The sequence below is a fragment of the Geotrypetes seraphini genome, chromosome 19 (assembly GCF_902459505.1).
Source record: "Geotrypetes seraphini chromosome 19, aGeoSer1.1, whole genome shotgun sequence".
In the NCBI taxonomy this organism is placed as follows: domain Eukaryota; kingdom Metazoa; phylum Chordata; class Amphibia; order Gymnophiona; family Dermophiidae; genus Geotrypetes; species Geotrypetes seraphini.
Window position 1 is genome coordinate 37026868 of NC_047102.1, and position 25835 is coordinate 37052702.

General features: G+C 42.4%; 1 protein-coding gene across 4 annotated transcripts; it reads left to right on the forward strand.

Moving 5' to 3' along the window:
* Positions 1-69: 69 nt before the first annotated feature.
* RIC8A (RIC8 guanine nucleotide exchange factor A) lies at positions 70-25744 on the forward strand. 4 transcript variants are annotated; one of them, XR_004537648.1, is made up of 11 exons: positions 70-207; positions 780-975; positions 2856-2903; positions 3938-4552; positions 5767-5861; positions 9297-9447; positions 9544-9639; positions 14495-14639; positions 15723-15867; positions 18101-18203; positions 22190-25744. XR_004537648.1 is itself a non-coding variant. In XM_033928737.1 (11 exons), exons 2-11 carry the CDS (start codon positions 892-894, stop codon positions 22308-22310), a joined length of 1620 nt encoding a protein of 539 aa, XP_033784628.1. In that variant the 5' UTR covers positions 70-207; positions 780-891; the 3' UTR covers positions 22311-25744. The 4 variants fall into 4 exon arrangements, 3 of the variants coding, with proteins under 3 accessions (XP_033784628.1, XP_033784627.1, XP_033784629.1); XM_033928737.1 differs by having other exon boundaries at positions 18084-18203; XM_033928736.1 differs by having other exon boundaries at positions 783-975; positions 18084-18203; positions 22190-22448.
* Positions 25745-25835: the final 91 nt, after the last annotated feature.

The following is a 25835-nucleotide window of genomic DNA, read 5'->3' on the forward strand; positions in this document are numbered from 1 at the left end:
CGGCGATGCACACTCTCAGCCAATGAGAGCTCTCTTCCTGCTTCCGCGTGCTATGCGTTGCAAGCCTCGGTCTGAGCGGAGAGCGGAAGTAGGCCGCTGCTGTATGCCGATGTGACATCGTTAGCCTGCAGTCAACCTTCAGCTTCTTTGGTTGCTAATTCCTACCGTCGGACTCTCACGATCAACATGCTGTCGCCATAGAAACCGGTAGGCGCGCAGTAAATAATGAAAGTGGAGGCGCACGAGAAAATGGGGGAGTCTGGTGGCATGTATATTGAGATGTAAGGGGTGGGGTGGGGGTGTAATAAGCCAAGTCATAAAGCACAAGCTCTGTGAAGCCATGGGGGTATGTAAAATGATTGGGAGGCAGAAATCAAATGGAGATTGGAGTGATTGTAATGAGATTGAAATCCCTGGTGTAATAGGTGGTGGGAGATGTGCAGTGCATGCCCATGCAATGGAATGCATGACCTTTAGTCAGAATCTAATTGCCAGATTAGTAATAGCATTCAGGATAAATAACGAGGGACAAAGCCAAGAGAGGGGGGTGCTAATGAAGCTTATATTGAAATGCAAAAGTGAGAGCTGTGTAATCAGATACAAGGAAGAATATATGTAGGCTGAGGAGCGGTGCTGTGGAAGAAGAAAATGTCTTTAGGCTGTGTGAAGAAATAAAAAGAAAATGAAAAGGCTTGATTTGCCTTGGGCTCGAGCAGGGTCGCTTTGGAGAATGCCTTCGCTCACAGTCATTTGCAATGTTTTTCGTGCCTCCTTAAAAGCAGAGCCACCTTAAGCCAAAGCACCTGATGTTGGACTGAAGCTCTCCGGGATTAGCGGGGGGATGTGAGCGTAGTCTGGCCGGCTTTCTCCTCTTCGAGCTGCACAACGATCATGGAGCTCCGGGCTGTGCTAGCGGCGATGGAGAGCGGTGAGCAAGACGTCGTCCTGAAGGCCCTGCAGGGCTACAACCAGGAGGTGAGCGAGCCACTGCCCCACATCCCTCACTCCCGACGTTACCCTCCCCGAGCATAGGAGCCAACTTTTCCAAATAATTGGGGTGCACGACCGGGGGGGGGGGGGGGGTTTAAGCACCTGCAGTACTCAACCCATAGAGCTGGCTCATTTGTCCCAAAGTATTAGTTGTTTCTCTTTCTCTTCTTTTTCCTTTCCTACCCATGCCATAGAATCATACCGGGTCTTGTTCTATATTGGTGTTTCTTTTCTCTTTCTAGAAAATTGTTACACTCGTGTGAGATTTTTCTGTACATATCCTGTTACAAATGTGGATTGCAGACCTGTTTATTTAATCTGCCTTGTCAAGTATTTTATTGTGCTTTTATCTCACATGGTTTGTTATTACATTACCTATGTTTATTTTGTTTTACAAAAATTTTCAATAAATAAACCTTGACTTTAAAAAAAGCCATTTTAAATCTATCTAGTAGCAAGCATTAGTACTGTCTTAATAAAAACACAATAATTACATCATTCTTCTAGTACTGTATCTTTCAGTACAATAAGAATGTTGTTTGAAAACTTGTGACAATTAAATTGTAAAAGTAATGGGATGGGGGAAAGAGCCTTTAATATTTTATATGACTTTTTTCTCTGAAATTATATTATTCTAGTCTGTCTTGGTTTTGTTGTTGTAGGTTTTTTTTTGAAGGGGATATATTTTCTTTTTATAATGCCATGGTTAGTAAATAGCTATGTAAACAAATCCAAAAAGTGAACTTATACCGTAAAACTAACTCTTTAATCAGACCTCATACACCTGGAGCATTACTCTAAATACTTTCATGCCCTTACTGGAGTGGTATATTCATCATTGCTGATTTACTTTTGACTTTAGGCTTTGGTGAACCCCACTGTGTGTATCAATATATATACTGTATATATATAAGAAGGAGCACTTAACTTGCGCCCAACGGTTACCCAACTGTTTCACTGTTAAGTTTCCTCACCACAGCCATTTTATGTTGCCATACTCACAGCAGCATGGACTCGGACTGTTCTCACTGCCAACAGCAAACAGTGCAAGTGCTCCTTCTTATATACACACAGTGGGGTTCACCACAGCTTAAAGTCAAAAGTAAATCAGAGCAATGATGAATACACCACCCCAGTAAGGGCATGAAAGTATTTTGAGTAATGCTCCGGGTATATGAGGTGTGATTAAAGAGTTAGTTATATGGTATAATTTTATTCTTTGGCTTTGTTTATTTTGTGAGGTTTTTTTGAGTGGACTTTCTCTATTCTTGTATTATAGTAAATGGCTATGTGCATGTATTTATACTTGCTATTTGATGTCGATAGTTTTTCTAGGTTAAAATACAGTAACCCCAACGAATCTGCGATTTCAGTACCTGCAGATTCAGTTATTCATAATTTTTTTTTTTTTTACAAAACTCTGCATTGGATCTTCCCCAGACCTTACCTGGTGGTCTAGCGGTGATGCGGGGCAGGATCGATCATCCTACGCTCCTGCCCCGTGCAGAGCAGTCGTCAAAATGGCTGTCGTGAGTTCCCGTTGTAGTCTCGATACTACAGCGGGAACTCACGGCAGCCATTTTGATGACGGTCGCCACTAGGCCACCAGGTAAGGTCTGGGGAAGGTCCGGGACGCAAGAGGGAGGCGGGAGTGGTTCAGAGCCGGCCCTAAAAATTATCCATGATTTTTCAATATTCATGGGCCGGCTGTGTCCCTAACTCCCACGAATATTGAGGGTCTGCTGTAGACTACTCTTGGAAATATAAAAGTACGCGCTCAAGTGCAAATATCTGATCATCTTTGAAATCTCTTCAGCTGCTTTGCTTGTTGACGCATTATTGCTTCTGCTGTGTTGTCTTTTCAGAAATCACAGTGTTTTTCATTTGAAAATCAGGAGCAAGAGGAAAGGAAGGTAAGTCTTTTCCTACTGTCAAATTGTGGGAGGCAATGTGGTATGACTAGATGTGCCCAGGGCTTAGGGAGGCAATTAGATTCTTCAGTTATTGTATACAGCTGATGAAACTGAAACAAGCATGTTCCCAATTTTTATGGGATAATCCTCATGTATATGAGATCATCTCTTGATTATTAGAAGAAAATAAAAACATAGTGGTAGATGTTCAAGTACAGTAGGTACCTCTCTGTTTCCAGAAGGCTTACAATCTGTTTTCTGCCTCATTCCAGACTCATGTGCATGCGAGTCCCTTCGGGATGTAATTAAGGCACACTTTGGGACTTGGTGTTATGTTCTTACTGATCTCCTTGGAGGCTGTATCCGCCCTAAACCAATTACACTGAGATTGACTCAGTAAATCTGAATATAGCTGCTTTTGTTCTCTCACCCAGCACGTATGCAAGACACCTACTGATATATGCAGGTAGTTTTCTATGGGGTGTGTGGTGTTGTACATACACATGCAGCTTATATGTATCTGTATATATGGAGATGTACATGTCTCTAGAATGTCTTCGTACATTAATGGATCTTAAACCACATACCATTTGTGTATTGACATCCATTATATACATGCATAAGCCTTTCCCTATTAAACACCTTAACGCAGTCAGTGGCATCTGCAAACCAGTATTTCTCTGTATACACAGCTCACTTATTGAAAATCTTTATTGAATGCAAGAACAATAACAATGTTCAACCAAGATAAACAATTCAAAATATATCACCGGATCCTAGGCCCCCTCCCCACACTCACCAAGTCCCCCCCTCCACCCCCTGAAGAGGTCATCAGAAGACAGGAGCAACCCAATGTAACAAAGCTGGAAACAACGCATCACAAGGTGTTCAAAATGTAACTATGGCCCCTCGGCCTCAAAATCTGTTCACTTGTATTTCCATTGCTTACATATTCATGTTCACCTGTAAGCTGCTGTGATTGAACTCTGAGGAATGACTGCAGTTCTGGCATTTCTTTTCTCTCCAACCTCCAGCACCTGGGTTGCCTCCTGATCAAGTTTCTGGAGAGGGAACTGCAGCCCTCCTGTCAAGTCACATGTCTGGAAACCATTAGAATCCTGTCTCGGGACAAGCTTTGTCTGGACCCCTTTACCACTATGGCAGGCTTGCAGACCCTGGCGCAGCACGCTGGCATTGAATACTCAGAAACATTCATCCGGGAAGTTCCAGACCTGGATGTGACAGTGGAGGCCCTCAAATGCCTTTGTAATATCATCTTCAGCAGCGAGAAGGCCCAACAGCTGAGTGCCGAGGCTCGGCTGGTGGCAGGGCTCACTGAACGTATCAAACTCTATGCAGAGAGGAAGTTCCCGCATGACGTGAAATTCTTTGACCTACGTCTGCTCTTTCTGTTGACAGCACTGCGGGTGGATGTGAGGCATCAGCTGGCCTCGGAACTCCGAGGCATCGGTCTTATGACGGATACACTGGAGATCGCTCTGGGGGCAAAGTGGCTTGACCCTTACGAAGTGGCAAGTGAGCAGAGTCAGCTCATGATCATCCCCCGCCAGGAGATGGAGTTGGCCATGGAGATCCTGAAAGTGCTCTTTAACATCACATTTGACTGCAACCGCAAGGAGGCTGATGAGGTAAGATCATGTTTCATCAAACTTGATTCCATGGAAGAATTAGCATTCATGGTAGTGTTGCAAGACATCCTTTCAGACATACAGAGAAGCATTTTCAAAAGGATGTCTAAGTCTAATTTGGATGTTTTGTTGAAAAATGTCCAGAAATCCAGTAGAGAAAATGTCTTATCTTTTATTTTTGAAAATGACCTATGTAGACATTTTGGCCATTTTCAAAAATAAAAACATGCACATGAAAAATGCACAAAAGCAAGTTTTGCAGATGTACCCAACTACTTTGTCTGATCGCAGCAGGGAAATCCCAATCGGCTGAGTCAGTTTTGGGAATTCCTGCTGACTCAGCTGATGGGAATTCCCCCTGCCAGGATCAGCTGAACTGGCAGGGAGATTCCTCTCTTCCTCCCTCCCTCACAGGCACCAATTCCCTCCAGTACACCTCCAAACTAAACAAATAAAAAAAGAGCCACTGAGCCCTACATCCCCCCGGACACTGCTGTACCTTCAGATGACAAATCAGCAGGAGGGAAGCCCACTCCCTCCTGCTTATAGGGCTGCGTGCTCAGAATGATAGGACTTCCAATGCATCTTGGGATGCAATGGGAGGGGCCTAAGACCCTAATTGTCATCCGAAGGTATGGGGATGTTGGGGGAGGGGGGTCCAGGAATGTGGGGTATTTCGGGGGTGTTGGGGGGGAGTGTCTAGGGATGTTGGGGAGTGTTGGGAGGAGGAGTGTAGGGCTCAGCGGCTCTTTTTTTTTTAGTTTAGAGGTGTACTGGAGGGAATTGGTGCCTGTGAGGGAGGGAGGGAGGGAGAGAGGAATCTCCCTGCCAGTTCAGCTGATCCTGATCCACAGAGGTACTAGCTGAGAAGAATCTCTGCCTTTGCACTGGTGCTGTGGAGGTCATCTGTATGTATCATAAGCCTCTTTATTACTGACATGACACAACACAGATTAAGGACATGTTCTAAGTAAAAGGTATAATTTGTTTAAACTGAATGGAGAGAAGGGAGTTATAAAGTTTAGTGTTGAGGCATTTTGTTCTCATTTTCCTTTGAATTTACTTTTCCATCTATTTACTGTAGTTGAGCATCTCGGAGCAAACCAGAAATACAGTGTAGTGAGGAAGGCAAGGAAAGCTGGATGAGGAACCATTCTTTTCTTTTGTCCTTATGAATTTTAATTGGTTTGGTGTGTTTCCTGTTCTGGAGCTAGGAAGACACTGCTGCATTCCGCCACTTGGGAGCGCTCCTGCGCCACTGTCTGATGCTGACAGCTGATGGAGAGGACCGGACGGAGGAGTTCCACAGGTGAGCACACAACTTGAGTGACACAGCAAAATGCTTTGCAAGCAACGGGAGTCCAGGCTTTGGTTTTCTAGTTCCCATCTTCATGCATCTTAATTTTACAAGATACCAAAGATAGTACTTTTAGAAAACTGAAGTTTTGTTGTCATCTTGTGGTATAAAGGTAAGTGGCCTGGATGCACTAAAAATGGTCGCTCTAGCCGAGGAGTTTGCTTTGGGCCAACTCATTGTCTGAATTTAAAACGGCAATCGATGGACGACCGACTTTCCATGCAAATTAGTTTTGTGGGGGTCGGCCATAATCTTGCCCACCAGTCACTGAAAAAGTGACTTTCACACATTCACAGAACCGGCAGGGGAAGCTCAGACAGCTTTTTTTTTTAATGGGCAGATATTACGTGTGTTACACATGCACAATGGTCATACCCATTAAAACAAAAATAACTTGTACCAATTAGAGGCTTGGTGACCTTGGAAGTTCACTTGAAAACACAAGAATTGGATATCACAAGCTAAATACACTTCCAGTATAGGGAGGGAGGGATTATAAAATAGAGGGTTTACTCTGATCAATATTTGTTATATATAAGTGCTTTTATGAGATTAGTTTATTGTATTTGATTGCACTTTCTGTATGTTTTTCAAAATCAATCAATAAGTAAATAAAAAAAAGTTGTGCTGGACCCCCACCCCTTGACAACAGCCTCTTTGAAAAAGAGGCAGAATGGATGCCCACTTCCTCTTACCCTGTCCCCCCTCCCCAACAACTTAAAAAAAAAAAAGTCAGCATTTATTTATTACATTTTCTATACCGTTCTCCCAGTAGAGCCCATAACGGTTTACATGAGTTTATTCAGGTACTCAAGCATTTTCCCCTGTCTGTCCTGGCGGGCTCACAATCTATCTAATGTACCTGGGGCAATGGGGGGATTAAGTGACTTGCCCAGGGTCACAAGGAGCAGCGTGTGTTTGAACCCACAGCCCAAGGGTGCTGAGGCTCTAGCTTTAACCACTCCCTACTCCCTCCTGACTCAGCTACTCGGACCACCCCCACACCACTGACTGACAAACTGGAACCTTCCACCAACACCAAGCCCTTCCCCCCGAAACCCCCTCCCCATGAAACCACCTTCTACCACCCATCAACAAGTCTCCAAGAGAAGGCCCTGGTGGACTGGGGGGGGGTCAGGTCAGAACTTCTAGCTAGAGCACATACCCCCAACCCCCGCTCGTATCTTATTGAAGAAAGCTAGCAAGAGGGATGCCCACTCCCTTTTGTTGGTAGGCCCACCTCTTCAAAATGGTGGGTCTTCCCAGTGCATCCTGGGATGAACTGGGAGGGGCCTAAGTCACCGATTGGTTCAGATACCTAAGGCCACTCCCAAAAGAGGGGCTTAAGGTATCTGAACCAATCAGAGTCTTAGGCCCTTCCCAGTGCATCCCAGGATGCATCAGGAAAGGGGTGTAAGGCCCTGATTGGCCCAGATGTCTTAGACCTGTTGTGTTTTTTCGGGTCATTATTAGCCATCACTAAATTTAGTGTATGCCTTAGCATTGTTAGATTCTGCAAAGCATGTGTTCTTGTTCACATTCTCTATAAGTTGTAAGTTATTAATTCTATAGCTTTGTGTTTTGATCCTGTAGCATGTTATTGACTCTGTAATGTATGTATGTCTGTTCCTAAAAACTTTGTGTATGTGTCCTTGTAACCTGTTCTGGGCTCCTGGAGAGGATGGGCTATAAAAATGAATGAATAAATAAATAAATAAATAAATCGATCGGAGTGCTCGTTTTAATATTAATGACTTCATTTTAATACTAATGAGGTCATTTGCATGGGGGAGTCAGAGAATGTATGAATGCACGGAAAGCATGCAGTAAACCAAATTAGGTTGCTAAAACAGCGATAATCGTTACACGATTGGAGTGTTTAGTACATTCGGGCCTCTGTAACAGATAACATGTCTTATAAAGTCAGTATTTATGTTACATACAGTCTTATATCCTGCCAAATCTTTGCCAATCGGAGTTCAGGGCAGGTTACAATTAGCCCTGTTCAATGTTGCATTGAAGTTTTATACTTTCCATTTATATGAGGGATTATTGTATATCTGGAATGAAGAAGGGTTTGTGTTCATGTTTTCTCCGATTCATATTGTATTTTTATAAAAAAAAATTTGTGTCCTACTTTGTGATGTATTTAGCCAGGGCTTCCTAAATTGTGAGCCACAGCCTCAAATGAAGATAAGACGCAGGTGGACAGACCTGGACACACACAGAAACAAATAAGAGCCATATACAAGGAGGGAAGAGTTGAGACTCACAGGGTTTGTTCTCCTGAGCCTTGTCTCTTCTGAAAAGTGCTTCTTAGCACAGCTACTTAATTTACACCATTCAGGGCAGATTGGTGTTTAGGAGCTAAGAAGGCCAGTCAGCCACTGGAGGCAGGAAGATGTGCTCACCTATCTTTCTGCTGATGGGTTCACCTGACTTTTCTCCTTGTAGGGTTGCATCTAATGAAAGCAGTGATCAGTGCACTGACCCTGAGATTCTAATGAGTGATAAATTGGGCTCTGACAGTGAGTGACCCTTCAATGGAGTGTGACACATGGCATCTCTGTAATAGAGGGTGGTGGATTTAAAGATCTTTGTTCTTGGATTTCCATCACACTGTATTTAAAAGTCCAAAGCCTCTATCCAAGATTCTGTTTAGCTGATTACGTCCAGTTTAGTCAATATTTACTACCCACTTGGTTCCAATTATTTGTGTCCCAAGCTGTCCTCAATAGCAAATCATGTGATCTGGATTCCACTCAGTGGTTCTCAAAAGAAAACCAAAATAAAACTATTTTCTGTATAATTATGTCAAGCATTGAAATCTCCAGCCACTACTAATTTACCGTATTTTCACGCATATAATGCGCGCGTTATACGTGTTTTTACAAACCGTGCATAACCTTGGCGGTATACGCGTGAGCGCGGTATATAAAATTTTTTTACATAGTTCCCACCTCGCCCGACACCCGATTCATCATCCGGAAGGACCGCTCGCACCCCCACCGCTCGCACTCCCACCCCGATGGACCGCTCGCACTCCCACCCGAAGAACCGCTCGCACCCCCACAGTCTCCCCCCCTCCCCCATGGAGAAGCTGTCTACCTTGTTTCCGGATGCCAGTGAGCCCAGCTGTTTCCTCTGCCGGCAGTCCTGCCCCTTCTCTGAACCCTGCTGCGCTGCTTCCTCTTCCGGCGGTCCCACCCTTTCTCTGACATCAGAGAAAGGGCGGGACCGCCGGAAGAGGAAGCAGCGCAGCAGGGTGGATCGGAGGATAAAAAGAGAACTGAGGTCCAGTCCCCCGTCCCCGTCCTACTTTTTAAGTTAAACCAGCTTTGCTTTGATTGAACATTGATGGGTTATCTGATTTACATGTATGTTTAGCCACACTGTGAATCTCCTGGGGAACCTTCCTTTAAAGTGCCTGGATGTTTTGCTGACCCCAAAAGTGCAGCTGGGCTCCATCGAATACATGGGCGTCAACATGGATGCGGTGAGCGTGTTGCTGAATTTCTTGGAGCTGCGCCTGGACAGGGTGAGCATAGGCCAAAGAGCATTTTCAGAAATGGTTCTTGAGGATCTGCCCAGCTCATGGGGACCTAATGGTCTGTTGTTTGGGGATTTTTCACAGGGACACAAGTTGAGGGAGAACCTCACGCCAGCCCTGAACCTGCTAACTGAGAGTGCCCGTGTTCACGGTCCAACCAGAAAGTTCCTGAAAGCGAAGGTAAATACACATCCACTCGGGTATACCGGGGACAAATGAAAGGGTAGCACTGTACACTGTGGACTCTGTAAACATATGTACTCCTTCCCTTTCCTCCTTTCTCACAGGTCATCTTTTTTTCCCCCCAATTTAATCTTTATTCATTTTTTAACAATATATCAAATGCTGTTTCTCACCATGTTATAATATCAGCTGCAAATTACCTACCTCCCTTCCGTGATTCTCTCAGTACATTAACTTTGGAGAACTAGATAGCTGTGTCTTTTCCTTACCACCCCTCATGTTGATTATTTATACATGCCTATTGACATAATATCTAATATCATGGAACCTAGGCAATAATGCTATTCAATAATATGCTCCCTCCTCTATGTAGTATTTAAAATTATATCCTGGTTGTATTATCCATTTTAAAAAATCCCTTTGTTACTTTGCAGCTAATCTGTTAGTGACGACTAGGTAACTTGTCCAAAATTTCTTCCAAGTCATTGCTAAGAACCATATCCACCCCACTCCTCATACCTAATCTATGTATCCATCTTCAGAACTTCTCCCATAATGGCTTCACTTCATTCTCTATATTCGTCCTGGACCTGTCCCCCCTCAGCTTCAGTCTATGTCCTCTTGTCCGTGTCACACTGGACATTGTAAATAACTGCTTTCCCTGCTCCATTTTGTTGAATCCTTTCAGTATTTTGAAAGTCTCGATCAGATCCCCTCGCAGTCTCCTCTTCTCAAGGGAGCACAACCCCAGTCTCCTAAGTCATTCCTCGTAGTCCAGGTTCTCCATACCTTTCACTAGCTTCGTTGCTCGTCTTTGCACCCTCTCTAGCAGTTTTATATCCTTCTTTAGGTATGGAGACCAATGCTGGACGCAGTTTTCCAGGTGCGGTCTGACCATGGCTCTGTAGAGTGGTATTATAACTTTCTCTGATCTACTCATAATTCCCTTCTTTATCAGGCCTAGTATTTATTTGCTTTCTTTGCTGCTGCCGCACATTGCGCCGACGGTTTCAGGGTCCTATCTATTAGTACACCCAGATCCTTTTCCTGTTCGGTCTTTCCCAGAGTTACACCTGACATACTATACTTGTGATCTTTATTTTTTCTGCCTAAATGCATCACTTTGCATTTTTCCACATTAAAATTCATCTGCTATTTATCTGATTCAAGTCGCTAAGTTCTATATCCCTCATATGTCTGATAGCAGCATCCATCTCTCTGCTGTTCATTCCCATTTCTTGCTAGCCCCTCTCCAATTTTTTTGCTTCCTGTCCCTGTGAAACCTGCATTTGCTTCTGTCTCTCCTCAGAATAGATCTAGGAAGAAAGGGTGCTGGGTGTGAAATAAGTGAGATTCTCGTGTATTCAATGTGCCTGAGACGCAGAGTACAAATCAGGACATGCTATAATCTGGCCTGGCTAGGCATTAAGGCTTTATGGCTGACAGCTGGATATATCCTATCAGTGTGGACAGGACTGAATGAATTATTTAATTTAATTAAAACAGCTTATGTACCATCTGCCTCAGTACAATTGTTCCAGGAAGTGTGTACAATAAAAAGAATTAACCTACTTAAATTATTGGTTGCCAGTTGAAGTGCAAATTCAATTTAAAATTTATATGACAGTTTATGATTTGATTCCTTCTTTTTTTTTTTTTAAATCTTTATTCATTTTCAAAAATTACAAGTGTACAACAATCATTCATAAATAACTTAATCACTTGACATTCTTATATGTAATATTCCAAATTGATAATTATATAAGAAACCCACCCCTCCCACCCATATACTAATAAATAACAATTATCAATTATTATCCTTCATATTCCCACCCCCCCTTATCTTGTCCAATATTTAGATGTCTGATCATCAGAATAAATTGTCAATGGCCCCCAAATCTTTTAAAATTATTATAATTCATATGATACTATATTATTTGGTACTTCAATGAGATTTAAAAGCCAAATTTCAGCGGATTTGATTCCTTCTTATTTAGTTGAGTTGGTCAGATTCCAGCTAAAGAAAGGTGTCTCCGTGATTGTATGTTGCTACATTTTCCAAGTCCCACTACGTTGAGAAATAAAACTATTTTTTCAAGATATTTCACAAACCAAGCCTCTTCTATTTGGAATTCACTCCCTGTTCAAATTAGAGATACAAGATTATCTGTTTTTTTTTTTATTTTTTCAGGACGGTGTTAAAGACTTTTCTGTTGAAGAAATTTTTGAAGGCTTAAATAGCTTTTCTTTGTCATTCTTGTGTATTTGAATTGTCAGCTCCCAGGGACTGCCTGGTCCCTTTGACTTTGTGAACCACATAGAACTCGAGGGACATTTGCAGAATAAAAGAATCTTTGGACTCCTTTTACAAAGCCACCGAAGAGGTTTCTACCATGGGCCAGTGAGGTAAATGCTCCAACTCTCAAAGAATTCTGTGAGCATTGGAGCATTTACCTCGCCGGCCTGCGCTAGGAACCTTTACTGTAGTTGTGTAAAAGTCAGCATTTGTAAAGTAAAGGTACAGTAACGATGGAAGACATATGTATGACCCAGTGGTATAGGGGGGTAGTCCATCCAGGGCACCATGTTCGTGAGAGCACTGGCACTCCTCCTCCTCTTCCCATTCCTCCCCTCCACTCATGTGCTCCCCTTCCTTTCCCCCATACCTTGTGCTTGTCGACTCTCCTGCTGACATCACTTCTGGGTGCAGCACATCGAAAGTGATGTCAGCAGGAGAGCCGATGGGGTCGCGAGGAGCAAGCTGTTGACTGCCGTGAGCAACAACTTCAACTAGAGGTATGGGGAAAGGGAAGGGGGTGCGCACATGGCAGGTGGGATTGGAGAAGGAGGAGGGGGGGCCCACCGCCCTAGGCACCTCTCACCCTTGCAATGCCACTGTATAGACCATGGTCTCCAACTCAAACCCTTTGCAGGGTCACATTTTGGATTTGTGGGTACTTGGAGGGCCTCAGCAAAAATAGTTAATGTCTTATTAACCTTTTCCTATCGTGCGTCCCGGATGACGGGACATTCCAAAAATGACATAGACAGTGGATAAACAGTCTGTATGGACTAATAGAGTCAGGAACACAAAATATTTGAATTTACAGACTTATGACTTATTTACATTATGTTTACAATAGCCGTAAATGATAACGGTGAATAATATGAAACTTTGCTAAAATAATTACGATTGGAACCAGCGTAATGTAAAATTTATTACGATAGGAAAAGGTTAAAGAAATGACAATTTTGCATGAGGTAAAACTCTTTATAGTTTATAAATCTTTCCTTTTGGCTAAGTCTTAATAATAATATTGTCATTTATAACTAAGGAGACCTATGATCAAGAAACTGTTTTATTTTTACTTTTACAATAAAAATACCGAGGGCCTCAAAATAGTATCTGGCGAGTTTGAGACCACTGCTATAGACCATCCAGTCTGCCCAACAATTTGGCTGTAGCATAGTTTAATAATAGCATATTATGAGTAATCAATATACAAGACAGTGTGTCAATAGATCCATCTCTATACTATGCCAAATTACTGGCTCAGCTAGCCTCAGAGTCACAGTTACAGGGCCAGAAAGCTGCTAATTTTCAGAGTCTATTCCACAATGGTAATAGTTCTTATATTCTGCCAACTCCCTGAAAACCAGATTCAAAGCGGATAACATCAAAGTAAAAGTACATAGGAAACCCTTTCAGAAACTTTCAGAATAGATAAGTCTTCAGTTTCTTGCGTGAAAGCAAATAAGAAGAAATCGATCGCAGTTCAGTCAATTATTATTAGGATTTTTTTAACCACTTTTTTCATGAAGAGATTCACCCAAAGCGGTTTACAATCTTTTAAATAGTAATCCGGCACTCCTTTTTTTTCCCATCTGTCCCAAGAGGCTCACGATCTAACAGGGCAATGGATTTCCAAGTGACTTTCCCAGAGTCGCAAGGAGCAGGCTGGGATTGAACGCTCAACCTTGGGATGCTGAGGCAGCAGCTCTGAGCAAAAAACAAAAGGAATTGACCCCAAAATATCCACAAAGAAGAAAATCCAGAGAAAACCAAAACTGTGGAATGATGATGTTCCTAAATGGCCCTTTCTATTGCAAATGCAAGCAGTGTCTCACTTCCGGCTCACCACACAATTGTTTCCCACGTACTCACCTTTATAGGACCCCCAGGGACCCCTGAAGAAGACTTTTTGTCGAAACGCAGACCGTGTTGGGTCCTGTATCCCTAGCGGACTAGGTCCTTTAAGGCTCTTATATGGATGATTTACTTTTATGTGGATGGAATTATTTTATGTGGATGATTTTAGTGTACCTTTGGAACTTTGACACTTTCAAATAAAGTCCATTTAGGAACATCGTCACTCCACAAAGTTTTTTTTTGTTTTCTCGAGGCTCTGACCACAAGGCCACTAAAGAACAACAAGCTGTAACTGCTTGACAAGGAAATGATGTAGAAATAAATGTTTTATATTTAGGGGGCCTTTTACTAAGTGCTAATGCGTGGCAACGCCTCCATTATATCATACGGACGCGTTGCCATGCGTTAGCATTTAGCACGCACTAAGACGCACTCAGAATTTTCTTCAATTTCAGACAGAAGTTTCTACTGCTGTAGGACATTTTTGGTTATTTGGAAAAAAGTTGGGGGGGGGGGTCCCTTTTTTTCCAGACATCATGCTCCTGAGTTTGTTCATGTCATCTCTGCTGTTGTATTTCTTCAGGTGGCCCAGACTGAACATTTTGCCTATTTAAAATCAGCTATATTTTAGTATACAGGGGATAATTATTTGTCTGTGTGTATTTGCTTACCTCTGTCTTTTTCCTAACTGGGGCACTCCAGGTGCTGCCTCCACTGCGAGATGTGAAGAATCGCCCGGAGGTGGGGAACTCGATTAGAAACAAACTAGTTCGTCTCATGACTCATCTGGACACAGATGTGAAGCATTGTGCTGCAGAGTTCCTCTTTGTGTTGTGCAAGGAGAGTGGTGCGTATCTGAGGCTCTTCAAATGTGATGAGTGTGGTAGTGCTCGGCCAGAAGCAGTGCCTGTTCAGTGCATATCTGTGAAGATATCTGGGGTTGTGGATGGGAATAATAAAGCACCTGTGTTCATGGGCTTTCTCTTCCCCTCACTTAAATGCAAATGCAGGGTTCTCCCACAGTGTTTTGGAAAGCCTTCTAGAGGAACGTCGCCTGTTTTAGGATAGATTCACTAAGGGCATGGATCGGATCCAATCCGTGAGGGATCCGATCCATGTCCAGGAGACTAATTCACGAATCGCCCTCATGCAAATGAGGGCGATCAGAATCACGCTCCCAACTGAGCGCCCGGATCGCTCTATAGTGATCCAAGCGCATGCGCTGGCCCTCCGTGCCCGGCAGAGCAGGAAACTTTTTTTTTTTTTTGCTTTATTTTTACTTGGCAAGCCTGTGGTTTTAACCCGCTTTAAGCCCGCAGGTTAAAAACACGGGCTTGCACTGCGGGGAAGGGCAGGAGAGTCGTGGCAGCAGGAGAGATTCGGGGCTAGAGCAGGACGGCGAGTCAGGGTGGCAGGAAAGATCGGGGCTGAGAGCAGAGAAGCAGGGCGGCAGAAGGCAGGGCGACTGGTCCTCAGCAGTTGCTTATTTGTGGATCGGTCAGCCCAGTCAGTGTCCCTCATTTTTTTAGTGAATCGCTTCCTGCCTACATTTGAATGCCATTTCCCCTCATTTGCATGCGCAGATCGGAGGATGCTTGGGGCAGAGGTTAGCGAATCGGGTCGGAGGGAAATCAGGTCGCTAACTAGCCAGAGGTTGATCGGTGGGCTTTATTGGTGCTATTTATGGTAGACTTAGTGTCCAGGAAAGTGATAAGGTTGCACCCAACAATAATTTGGAATCTTCTTGAATGATGTTGGCTGGACTGAATCAGTATTAGGTGTCTGTTTACAAGACAGATGGCAGCAACAGTTTGCCCCTCTTCAACATACTTTGCCTCAGAGCTTCTCTTGGGTTTGAGTATGAGGGTTAAAGAGGGCTCAGGGCATTTGCATGTAAAGCAGTTACTTTGTACCTCTTACTCCACACTAGTGTCACGGTTTGTGAAATACACGGGTTATGGGAATGCAGCCGGCCTCCTTGCAGCTCGTGGCCTGATGGCAGGAGGACAGGCAGAAGGAGACTACTCAGAAGATGAAGACACCGACACAGAGGAATACAAGGAAGCCAAACCAAAGTAAGAGAACTCTTCCCCACCCCCGTTTTCCTTATGAAGCAATGAGATTACTGTGGCCCATAGGATTCTAACGCTGCTGCTCGTGTGTTCTTTAAAGATTTTGTTTATTCAGTTAGTTCTTTAGCCTGTCCTTCCAAAAAAGCCCAGAATGGGTCACAAAATACACTCATAATATCTTCCACATCCAAATTTAGGCAAAACATTCTACGCAGCACGTGAAAGGAAGGCAGGAGCATCAGGCTTAGCTTCCCCTCTGGTCTCTAGGACTGAGGAACCTCTGGGGGACCTGTGTACTGTGAGAAAATCCCTCCTGGAGGCATACCTAAGCGTAAGAATGTGGAAGCCACAGAGCCCAAGAGATGTAAGGTGGTTTCCTAAATGGGACTCAGTGATGCCTAGTAAGGCCTCTTTTTCTGAATTTGTTAATTTGATGAGAGCTTATTTGGATAGCCGGGATCTTCATATGAGATTAGCAGCAAGCCAGGGGTCGCACAAAGGGGCTTGGGCTTCCAGGGCACATCAGAGTTATTGGCAGTGGCTGATCAGGATCTTGTGGACTTTTCTGACAGGAACTCGGAGGGCAAGGGATCAGTCTGCATGCCCTTGCTGTCACAAAGTGAGTCTTCCCTGCTGGGAGATATAGGGTCGCAAACAGTAGCAAGTACGCTGGAAGCATTGGTGGCCCTCGACCAAGGATCCCACAGCTGTTCAAGCCTTCATCTCTATTAGAGCTCATTGCTGACTCCATGCAGGAGTTACAATTTGAATCCCAGCAAGCCCCTTCCACTCAGTGTTCTATGCTTAGTGCAGCCCATGTCTTCCCTGGCATCCTGATATGGGTGTTTTAGTCACAGAGCACTGGGGTGCTCCTGAGGGTGCTTTAAAGGTAGCCAAAATAATGTCTAGGTTGTATTCTATGGCACAGGAGTGTCAAAAGATGTTCACTCAGCCTAAAGTGGGTTCCTTGGTGGCTCAGGTAACCATGTGCATGTCTCTACCAAGTGAGGGATGTGTAGTATTAAAGGAAAACACTATTAGAATTGGCTCCACCCCCTTAGTCCTGAGATGAAAGTCTGAAAATTCCTAAGGAAACACCAGGGTAGAGATCAAAGACATCAGTATGAGCCCGCCATAAATCGTGGGAATCTCTGGCTCAGGCAAAATCTCAAAGGTGACTAGCACCAGACATGAGTCTAAGTGAGAATTGCCACATACATCATATAGTCTATGATCATCTCCCGTGAACAAAGTAGTTATATTTCCAAATAAGAAAATACAGGCTTGACACTCAGGAAAAAGGAGGAAATAAAGACATCACATACAGATACCCCTTCAGAGACTAAACCAACACAATAACTACAATAAATAATAATGAGTGAAAAAAGTATGTGGGTGGCAGTTCGTAATTTACACATGCACAGTTCTACATTTTAAATTTTAATAAATACATACATAAACGTTAACATTAATAAATAAATAAATATCATCCGATAAAATTAGTGTATGATATTTAATAAATAATTCTCACTCTGCAGATGTGAAATAGTATTGTGAATATATAAAAACAATATACCTGTAGATGAAGAGAATGCATTTGGAAATGCACTTATTTGGATGGAAGGGCCTGGTCAGTAGTGTCATGACCCCCATATAGGAAAATATTTGGCGACTTTCCATCAACACATTTGAATTCAGAGTGATCCTGATTTAGCAGAAACACTGTGCAAGGAGCAAAATAATCTCAGTGCCTCAGAGCAATTTGCATGTGATTTCTCAGTGCTTGAGCTCAGCTGAATCAATCGTAGATCTAAAAGAAAAAACAAAAATCTTCCTTGCAATTAGGGTTTTTTTTAGATTGATTCAGCTGAAGTCTAGCACAAGAATCACATGCAAATTGCTCTGAGGCACTGAGATCTTCTCTCCTTGTACAGTGTTTCCGCCTATATTGTGTTTTTGTTTTAGGATCGTCTTGAAATGAGAGCCAGATATTTTCCTCTTCTAGTTGGTAGATGTACAGGATATCAAGTTTTATACCTTGGACTGATAGCTATTGGAAATACTTGGGGAGCAGGGACCTCTTGTTTGAGCCTTTAATGTGTAGTTCTCAGATTCTGAATCCTGAGTTTCATTGCTTTTTATATTAAATTTTGATTCCAGATGTAAAAGGGTTACCAGATGTGTTGATTTTTTTTCTTTCTTTGTGCTTTTTTTTAAAGCATTAATCCTGTTACAGGTCGTGTAGAAGAGAAATTTCCCAATCCCATGGAGGGGATGACTGAGGAGCAGAAGGAAGATGAAGCCATGAAGCTGGTGGACATGTTTGACAAGCTGTCTAGGTACAGAGGAGATTAGAGAAGCGTGAGGAGGGATTTAGAGCAAAACGTAATGATGCTGAATGCAAATCCATGCCATGCTGAGAAGCTCAAATGTAAATTAAGTTGCTAGTAAGGGGAGACATGGGACGGCATTACCTTATTGCGGCTCACAAGCCACATGTGGCTCTTCTACCATGTGACTGTGGCTTACCAAGCCCCAACCCTTTAATCTCCCTCCCAACCCCACAATTCCACTTCCCCCCCTCGGTCCTACCAAGGTACCTGGTAGTCCAGTGGGGTCTTCGTAGCAGAAGCGCAGCACTCTTGCTTCTGTCTCCTTGTGGTTGTTGCAACCTCTTGCGGCAGCTCACGATACTACAGAAGCAGACACTTGGAGGACCACACTCCTGCCATGAAGACCCCACTGGACCACCAGGTACCTCAGTAGGCCCGGGGGGGGATCTTGTGGTTGGGAGGGAGATTAAAGGGTTGGGGCCTGGAGAGGGGAGAGAAACTTGGCTATAGATTGTGGGGGGGAGGGAGGGAAGAGAGTTGCAGAGACCTGTGAGGGGAGAGAAGTTAGACCTTGGGGAGGGATGAGAGAGCGAGACCTGGAATATCTCAAACTCCCTTCTCTACCCATTGCGGCTCTTTGCAAATCTTAGGCCAAATTTTTAGGATAAATCGGCTCTTTGCTTTAAAAAAGGTTGCCGACCTCTGCCCTAGTGTAAGCTGGTCAAAATCTGTAAATTTTACTTGTGATCTTGCCACCTTTTGAACATAGGTAAAGTGCAAATACTTTAATTCCAGAGGATCAAGTTAAAGCCATTAAGCTGTAGATAAATGTAGGAGATTAATAGCCTGGTAGCACCATTTCCCTCTATGTGTCTGCTTGTTTTGAGGATGGAAACGAGGGTCAGGAGGGAGTAGTTCAGAAGGTGTTGCCAGGACAACAGATCCAGCTACCCACAGGAGTACTCTTTCCAGCTGTCATCTTCATCATCCATCATTGATGGAGACTGAAGGGAAGGAGAAGCTGGCATTTCTCTGTGGCATTTGGAAAACAGGCAGCGAAGGCTGAAATCCAAACACAGGCTAAATCGTGGGCCATAATTGTAACACCATTTTTTTCATTCTGCTGTTCTGCCAAAAATTAAATAACAGCAGAACAGCAGATTGGAGAACACTTACCAAAAGAAAAAAGAGAACTTTAAAATAACCTGTGTCCTCATATCCCCTATTGTTTTGGCCTTCTCTTCCCACGACGACAGGATACTGGGCTAGATGGACCATTGGTCTGACACAGTAAGGCTATTCTTTAAGTAAGATAATAATATATATATATATATATATATATATATACACATAAACATACACACACACTGAAGAAGCCTCTCAAGGGTGTTCCTTCCAGATTCGGATCTGGGGTGAAGGGACAGCCTTGTACTTTTGTGGAGTAGAGCGCTAAAGCATTTGGTTTCTGCATGGTGGCTCCCTTGGGGAAAATGTGTCTGTACACAACCTGCTTGGCGTGCCATGTTTTGTCTCCCGATAGTGGCTTCTACTGCTTATGTGAGGATGCTTCAGTGGGGTTTGGCAGCATTTCTATGGTTTAACATTTTTATTGATTTTTTCATATAACAACAAGTGTGTTATAGCCTTTCATACAATTATCTTAAAAATACACTTGATATCTTCATAACATATTTATATACAACATATCTTATATTGTCCTTATTATAATTTTAAACATCACATAAAATATAATGATTTATCAATTATTATTTAATTATGAATCCCTTTCCCTCCCCTTAAGTTGTTAGTTGCATATAATATAACAACTATTATAATAATTTATTTATAATTTATGATAAAGAGAATAAAACCCACCCTTCCCTCCCCTCCTTTAAACCATTATCTTATTATGGGAAAAATTATATCAATCATTACAAAAATCTGTTAATGGTCCCCAAATCTTCTTGAACTTATCAAGAAGATTTGTGTTGCAAATGTACGCTCCATCTTATATATATGGCAAACTGAATTCCACCAAAAGTTATAGTTGGCAGCATTTCTGATTGGTCCAGCAACCTTCACATCAGAGTTGTTGACCACAGGGTGAACCAAAGCCACCATAGGGTTAGGTCCAGAAGCTTCATAGGCACAGTCCTTGGCGGGAAAGTCGGCATTGTGTGTTTGATGCCATTTTGTTGGTAGGCTCTGTCTGAGGATCCAGTTTTGACTCACCAGGTGTTGAGAGGCCTTCTTTTTTCTTTGAAGTTCATTGTGCTTCTTCATCAGGCCTTCTGCCTGCAAAGCATTTGCCTGGCTCCTCCGGCCCAAAATTTGGGGAGTCTCTGCAAACTTGCTCAATGGCAGGGAGCTCCCAGCTGTTTTGAAGGTGCATTCCACACAAGCGCTAGCTACTTCATGGACTGAGTGCTCGTTCATTCCAATTTTGGATATTTGTAGGGCAGCCATGTGGTCATTTCTATATTCCTTTGTGAAGCATTACAGGTTAGATATGCAGGCCGGGAGGGAGAGAAGCGGACTATGATGTTGGCTCAAGATTTGTCTGCTTCCTGCCCTTGTTAGGTACTACTCTGGTACTTCCCACACGTTGAGAATGGTCTGGAACAGACATTAAGGAAGAAGAAATTAGGTCTTAACCTGCTAATTTTCTTTCCTTTAGTTGCTCTAGACCAGTGGTTTCCAAACCCTGTCCTGGGGGACCCCCAGCCAGTCGGGTTTTCAAGATATCCCTAATGAATATGCATGAGAGAGATTTGCATACCTGTCGCTTCCATTATATGCAAATCTCTCTCATGCATATTCATTAGGGATATCTTGAAAACCCGACTGGCTGGGGGTCCCCCAGGACAGGGTTTGGGAACCACTGCTCTAGACCATTCCCAAACCCTCCCCTATTCATTTCGTGCTCAGTTCCGGACTCTGGATGGATCTGTTCTCAGAAGCAGTGTCCAATAATCACAAAAAAACATGAAAACAGAGAACAATGCATAAATCTAACAGAAAACAAAGACTGAGAGGGCTCTTAATGAGTTATGCTTCTCAGCAGGACATGCTTAATATGGAGGCATCCTGGTGGTGGTGGTTTGTTTGGAGGGTCTGAAAGTCTGCTGTCACTGTCTTAGGTTTGTCAATAGAAATACTGAGGGACAGGGCCCGCAGAGTGGTTATTACGTGTCGCCACTAGAAGTTCTCAGTCTCTTTTTCACTGCTAATAAACATAAATTTAAAAAAAAAAAAAGAAAAGAAAATGAGGTAAGACCTAATTTCTCCTTGTACAGCATGTGGTCGACTTTCCAAACCCTGGGTGATAGCTCATGCTTCGTTAGCAGGAGCTTTAACCACTCTGAGATTAATTGTAGGACAGGGAACACCAGGCTTTGCTGCAAAGAGGTGTTTTTTGTTTAAATTCTTTATTCATTTTTGCATGTTACAACAAGTGTAGCAGATAAACTCATATTAACTTAAAATACACACTTGATTAACTTTCATATAATACACTAAGTATAACATTTCATTACAAATTAATATTCTGTAATATTTTTTTTTATTATTCATCATATTATATTAACAATCAAGCAAATACATTTTAACTTGACATAGATCAATAAAATCTCAGCATATACATAAGAGTGAAGAAAATAAATCTGATATTTAGTCCACAATAATTAGAAGCACAACTGCAGAGTTTCCAATTTTTTTTTTGCTTATTTTTAAACTGTAATGATTGATTGTATACAAGGCAATATGCAGATACCAAGATGAGTCATTAATTAAACAGGGATATTTCATATAATTAGAAGCTAGTTATTACAAATAAACTACCTACAACTGAAGCTAATACTGTTGTCCAAGAAATATTGGAAATTGTATTATAAACCCGAGCCAGTTGGGTGTTAGATTTTAGAGATTTCAGGATGAGGTATTTGTCGTCAGAAGTCTCTCTCTGTATTTCACCTGTACTTTTTGCCTCTTAGGCAGCAGGTTATTCGACCAATGAGGGTTGGTCCAGATGGCAAACTGACCTCACTGGAAACAGTCATGCACAGGATGGCCAAAGAGAGGGCATCATCCAACTCAGATTCTGATTCTGACTGAGAGAGCTGTTGGCAACCCTCCAGGACTGACATCGGACTGGAGCTATCACTTTGGTGGGCTCTGAATTAGACCTGCATTGGCCTACCATGTTGGGGGTTCTAGAGGGGTTTTAGTAGCTACTGAAAGAGGAAGGGAAAAAAAATGAGTTAAATATTCCTCCAGTGGAGTGGCTTTTGGACATAGAAACCGATATGCAACACTTGCCAAGCCGGAGGAGAACGCTGCAGTAACAGAAATGAATAAAGTTTTTAAACAGCTCCTGCCCCTCTGGGATTTTAGTGATAAGCATAGTGTAGCAGAATATAGATTTAGAGATGGGAAGGGAAGTGGGAATTCCTCACCATTCAGACCTCTACACAGTAGACTGTTTTAGAAAGCTTTCTCTTAGACCTATGGCTAGCCTGATAGCAAAGTGAATAATATGCGCATAGTTTATGCGCGTGAGATCAGAGCTTGGAAATAAAAGTCGGCAACTGTAAATAAGGCAACACCTTTTTAGTACACTATTCTAAAATAGATTTCTTGACCAGCTTTCAGGAACTAATGCTCAAAACAGAATGAGCAGAAAATGGAGAAGGATGTTGCAGTTTGAATATATGGCTGACACAGATAGCAACATATTCACCTGTCATCAGCAGCCTTTGCTTTACCCTGCTCATTAAGTTTTACCCTGATGAAGGCTAGTCAAGAATTGTGGTCAGTTACCATTCTGTTGGTCTGTCAGTCAAACTCCTTCCATAGTGCATGCTGAAAGTTGGCTGTTCTCTTGTGCTTAAGTAAAAATGCTATGATGTAGCTCTACACTGCTGCCCAAGGTTAAAAGGTCCATTTTGTACTGAAACATTAAGGTTGGTTTGTTTTTTTTGGTGGTGGGGGAGGGGTTTCACAGTGGGCAGCTAGAGATTTTTTTTTATACCCTGGTGCCCTGACGCCTTTGGTCAGTTCTTTATCACTGACTATTTGCAGGCTAGGGATTAAAATGTAAGCACAGTCTCAGCAAGTGGACCTCCCCTCCCACACACACAGTTTAAAGAAGATAGTGAGTTAAATTAAGGTAGTGCCTTTCACCTGGATAATGTTCTACTGTCGTTTCCAATGTAACGTTTTTTGTGCAGAGCTCGCAAGTATTTATTTCAATTTACCGTATATACTTGAATATAAGATGAGATTTTTGGTCCAAATGTCTTTGCAGTGTCCACAATTTCTGGTTCTGCTTCAATTTCTTCTACCTCTGTTTATTTTTGACATTTTTGGCGTGAATTAGTGATGGCTAGCGCCCAGCCACCCCCCTCCCGGACTTGTTGCAGGCCTCTGCTGGCCTGCCATATGACCTGGTGGGCCGGGACAGGAGGGATCCATCTGGTCTCCTATACCGGCCAACTCTGACAATTTTTTTTTTTTTACCTCCCTCCCGCCTCCCCCCACATATCTTTCTGAATCCCTGGTGGTCCAGCAGTGTAGTGAGCTTTTTTGCGCTCCTGCCCCACACTGAATGGCTGCCACCAGTTCTTGCAGGGCACATGAATATTAACATCAACCTTTTTTTTTTTTATTTTTTTTTATTTTTTGGGAAAAGGGTACCTCAGCTTATATTTGGATTGACTTATATTCGAGTATATATGGTAGTCAACATTCTATTTATGTTATGGCACATTTATTTCATTTTTGTACCGATGGTAGATATATTGTGAGACTATAATGTGAACCTGTACTGGCAGTTTCATGGTAAGCCTGCCTTTTCGGGTTGGGATTTGTTTGAGTGTCTTTATACTTATAACTTTTAGAACATTTAAAAGGTTTCCCTTCAGTGTCTTTATACTTATCACATTTAGCACATTTAAAAGGTATCTCTTCAGTATGTGTCTATTTTATTTTATTTTTTTAATCTTTATTCATTTCAAATCTTAAATCAAGTACAATATTGACATTTATCAATTAAGCATGCAAATATGTGTCTTTACATGATATTGCAGAAACAAAGCATGCCTAAAATGCATAGCACATTCAGAACATATAACAAGTTTCTCTGCAGTGTCTTTATACTTATGACTTTTAGCACATTTAAAAGTTATATGTTCAATATGTGTATTATAATTATATTAGAAGGATGACAAATGTTCAGTATATTAACTCCTTGCTTATAACATCTTAGAGACATGTATTTTGGAGGTATTGTGCCACAACTGCCAAATTGCCCAGTTCCAGAAGGGAGATCATAGGTCCGTTCTGGGTTTCTGACAGCCTTATCCTTGATATCTTTGATTTTCAGCACAAAGTTCAGTGGGTTAATAACAACATTCTTTGTAAGAGTATCTATCTGTGCTATGCAGTTATTTAATTATACTATGTATGCTGATCTGTAACCCATTCTGGGCTCTTTTGGGAGGATGGGCTAAGCAACCAAATAAATAAATAAATATATAAATAAAAACAAAATCCATCTAAAGAAATTTTGTGCTGGATTTCAAATCTTAGATTTATACGTGTTATTCTTGATAGCGCCACAGGAGGGCGCCAATTACATTAGAAAGAACTATATTTAATAGCTCAGTGCTGTCCTCCAGTGGCCATTCCTCAGAATACAGGTATAATCGCTTAATCATTGGTATAAATTTACAGCAATGTTCACTGCACCCCACCTTCTCTGTCCCTCCTCAGACCGGCCAGCTAGCTGGAGGTCTTCTACCTTAAACATTCTGGAATTTATTTTTACCTCTCGCTTATCTATTAAAACATACAAAGGGCAGTAGAAGGATGACAAATGTTCAGTATATTAACTCCTTGCTTATAACATCTTAGAGACATGTATTTTGGAGGTATTGTGCCACAACTGCATAATTGCCCAGATCCAGAAGGGAGATCATAAGTCAGTTCTGGGTTTCTGACAGCCTTATCCTTGATGTCTTTGATTTTCAGCACAAAGTTCAGTGGGTAAAAGCAGGGACTACGAATCCCATAGTGCGTTAGGATGGAGGTTCAAAACCAGGACTGGCCAAAAAGGCTCCAGCCTGGAACTGGGAAACTTGGTAGCCCTGGGGGGTCACTTACCAGCCTTTAGGGAAGACTCCACAGCTTCTGCACAGCCATCCTGAGGGTTGGTCTAGCGAGTCTCAAATGACCTTGGATTTGCTGCTCAATCTCAGGACGACCAAACTCATTCAGTCCTGAATTTTATCCCACTACTTGCAGGGACTTGTTCTAACTGTCTACTGCTTTGTCTTGAGGAAATCAGACTGGCATTCAGTGGCGATAAAAGGTGGACTGGATACATTCGTTAACTAATCCAGAGAGGGATGGAGACTTTGAATATTATTGTGTTTCCATTGCATTTGAACAGGGTCTTACAGGACTTATCACATTCATACCATTTAAAAGGTTTCTCTTCATTATATTTATACTTATTACATTCAGAACATTAAAGTGGTTTCCCTTCAGTATGTGTATTTATGTGATATTGCAGAAACAAAGCATGCCTGAAATGCATATCACATTCAGAACATTTAACGGATTACTCTTCAGTGTCTT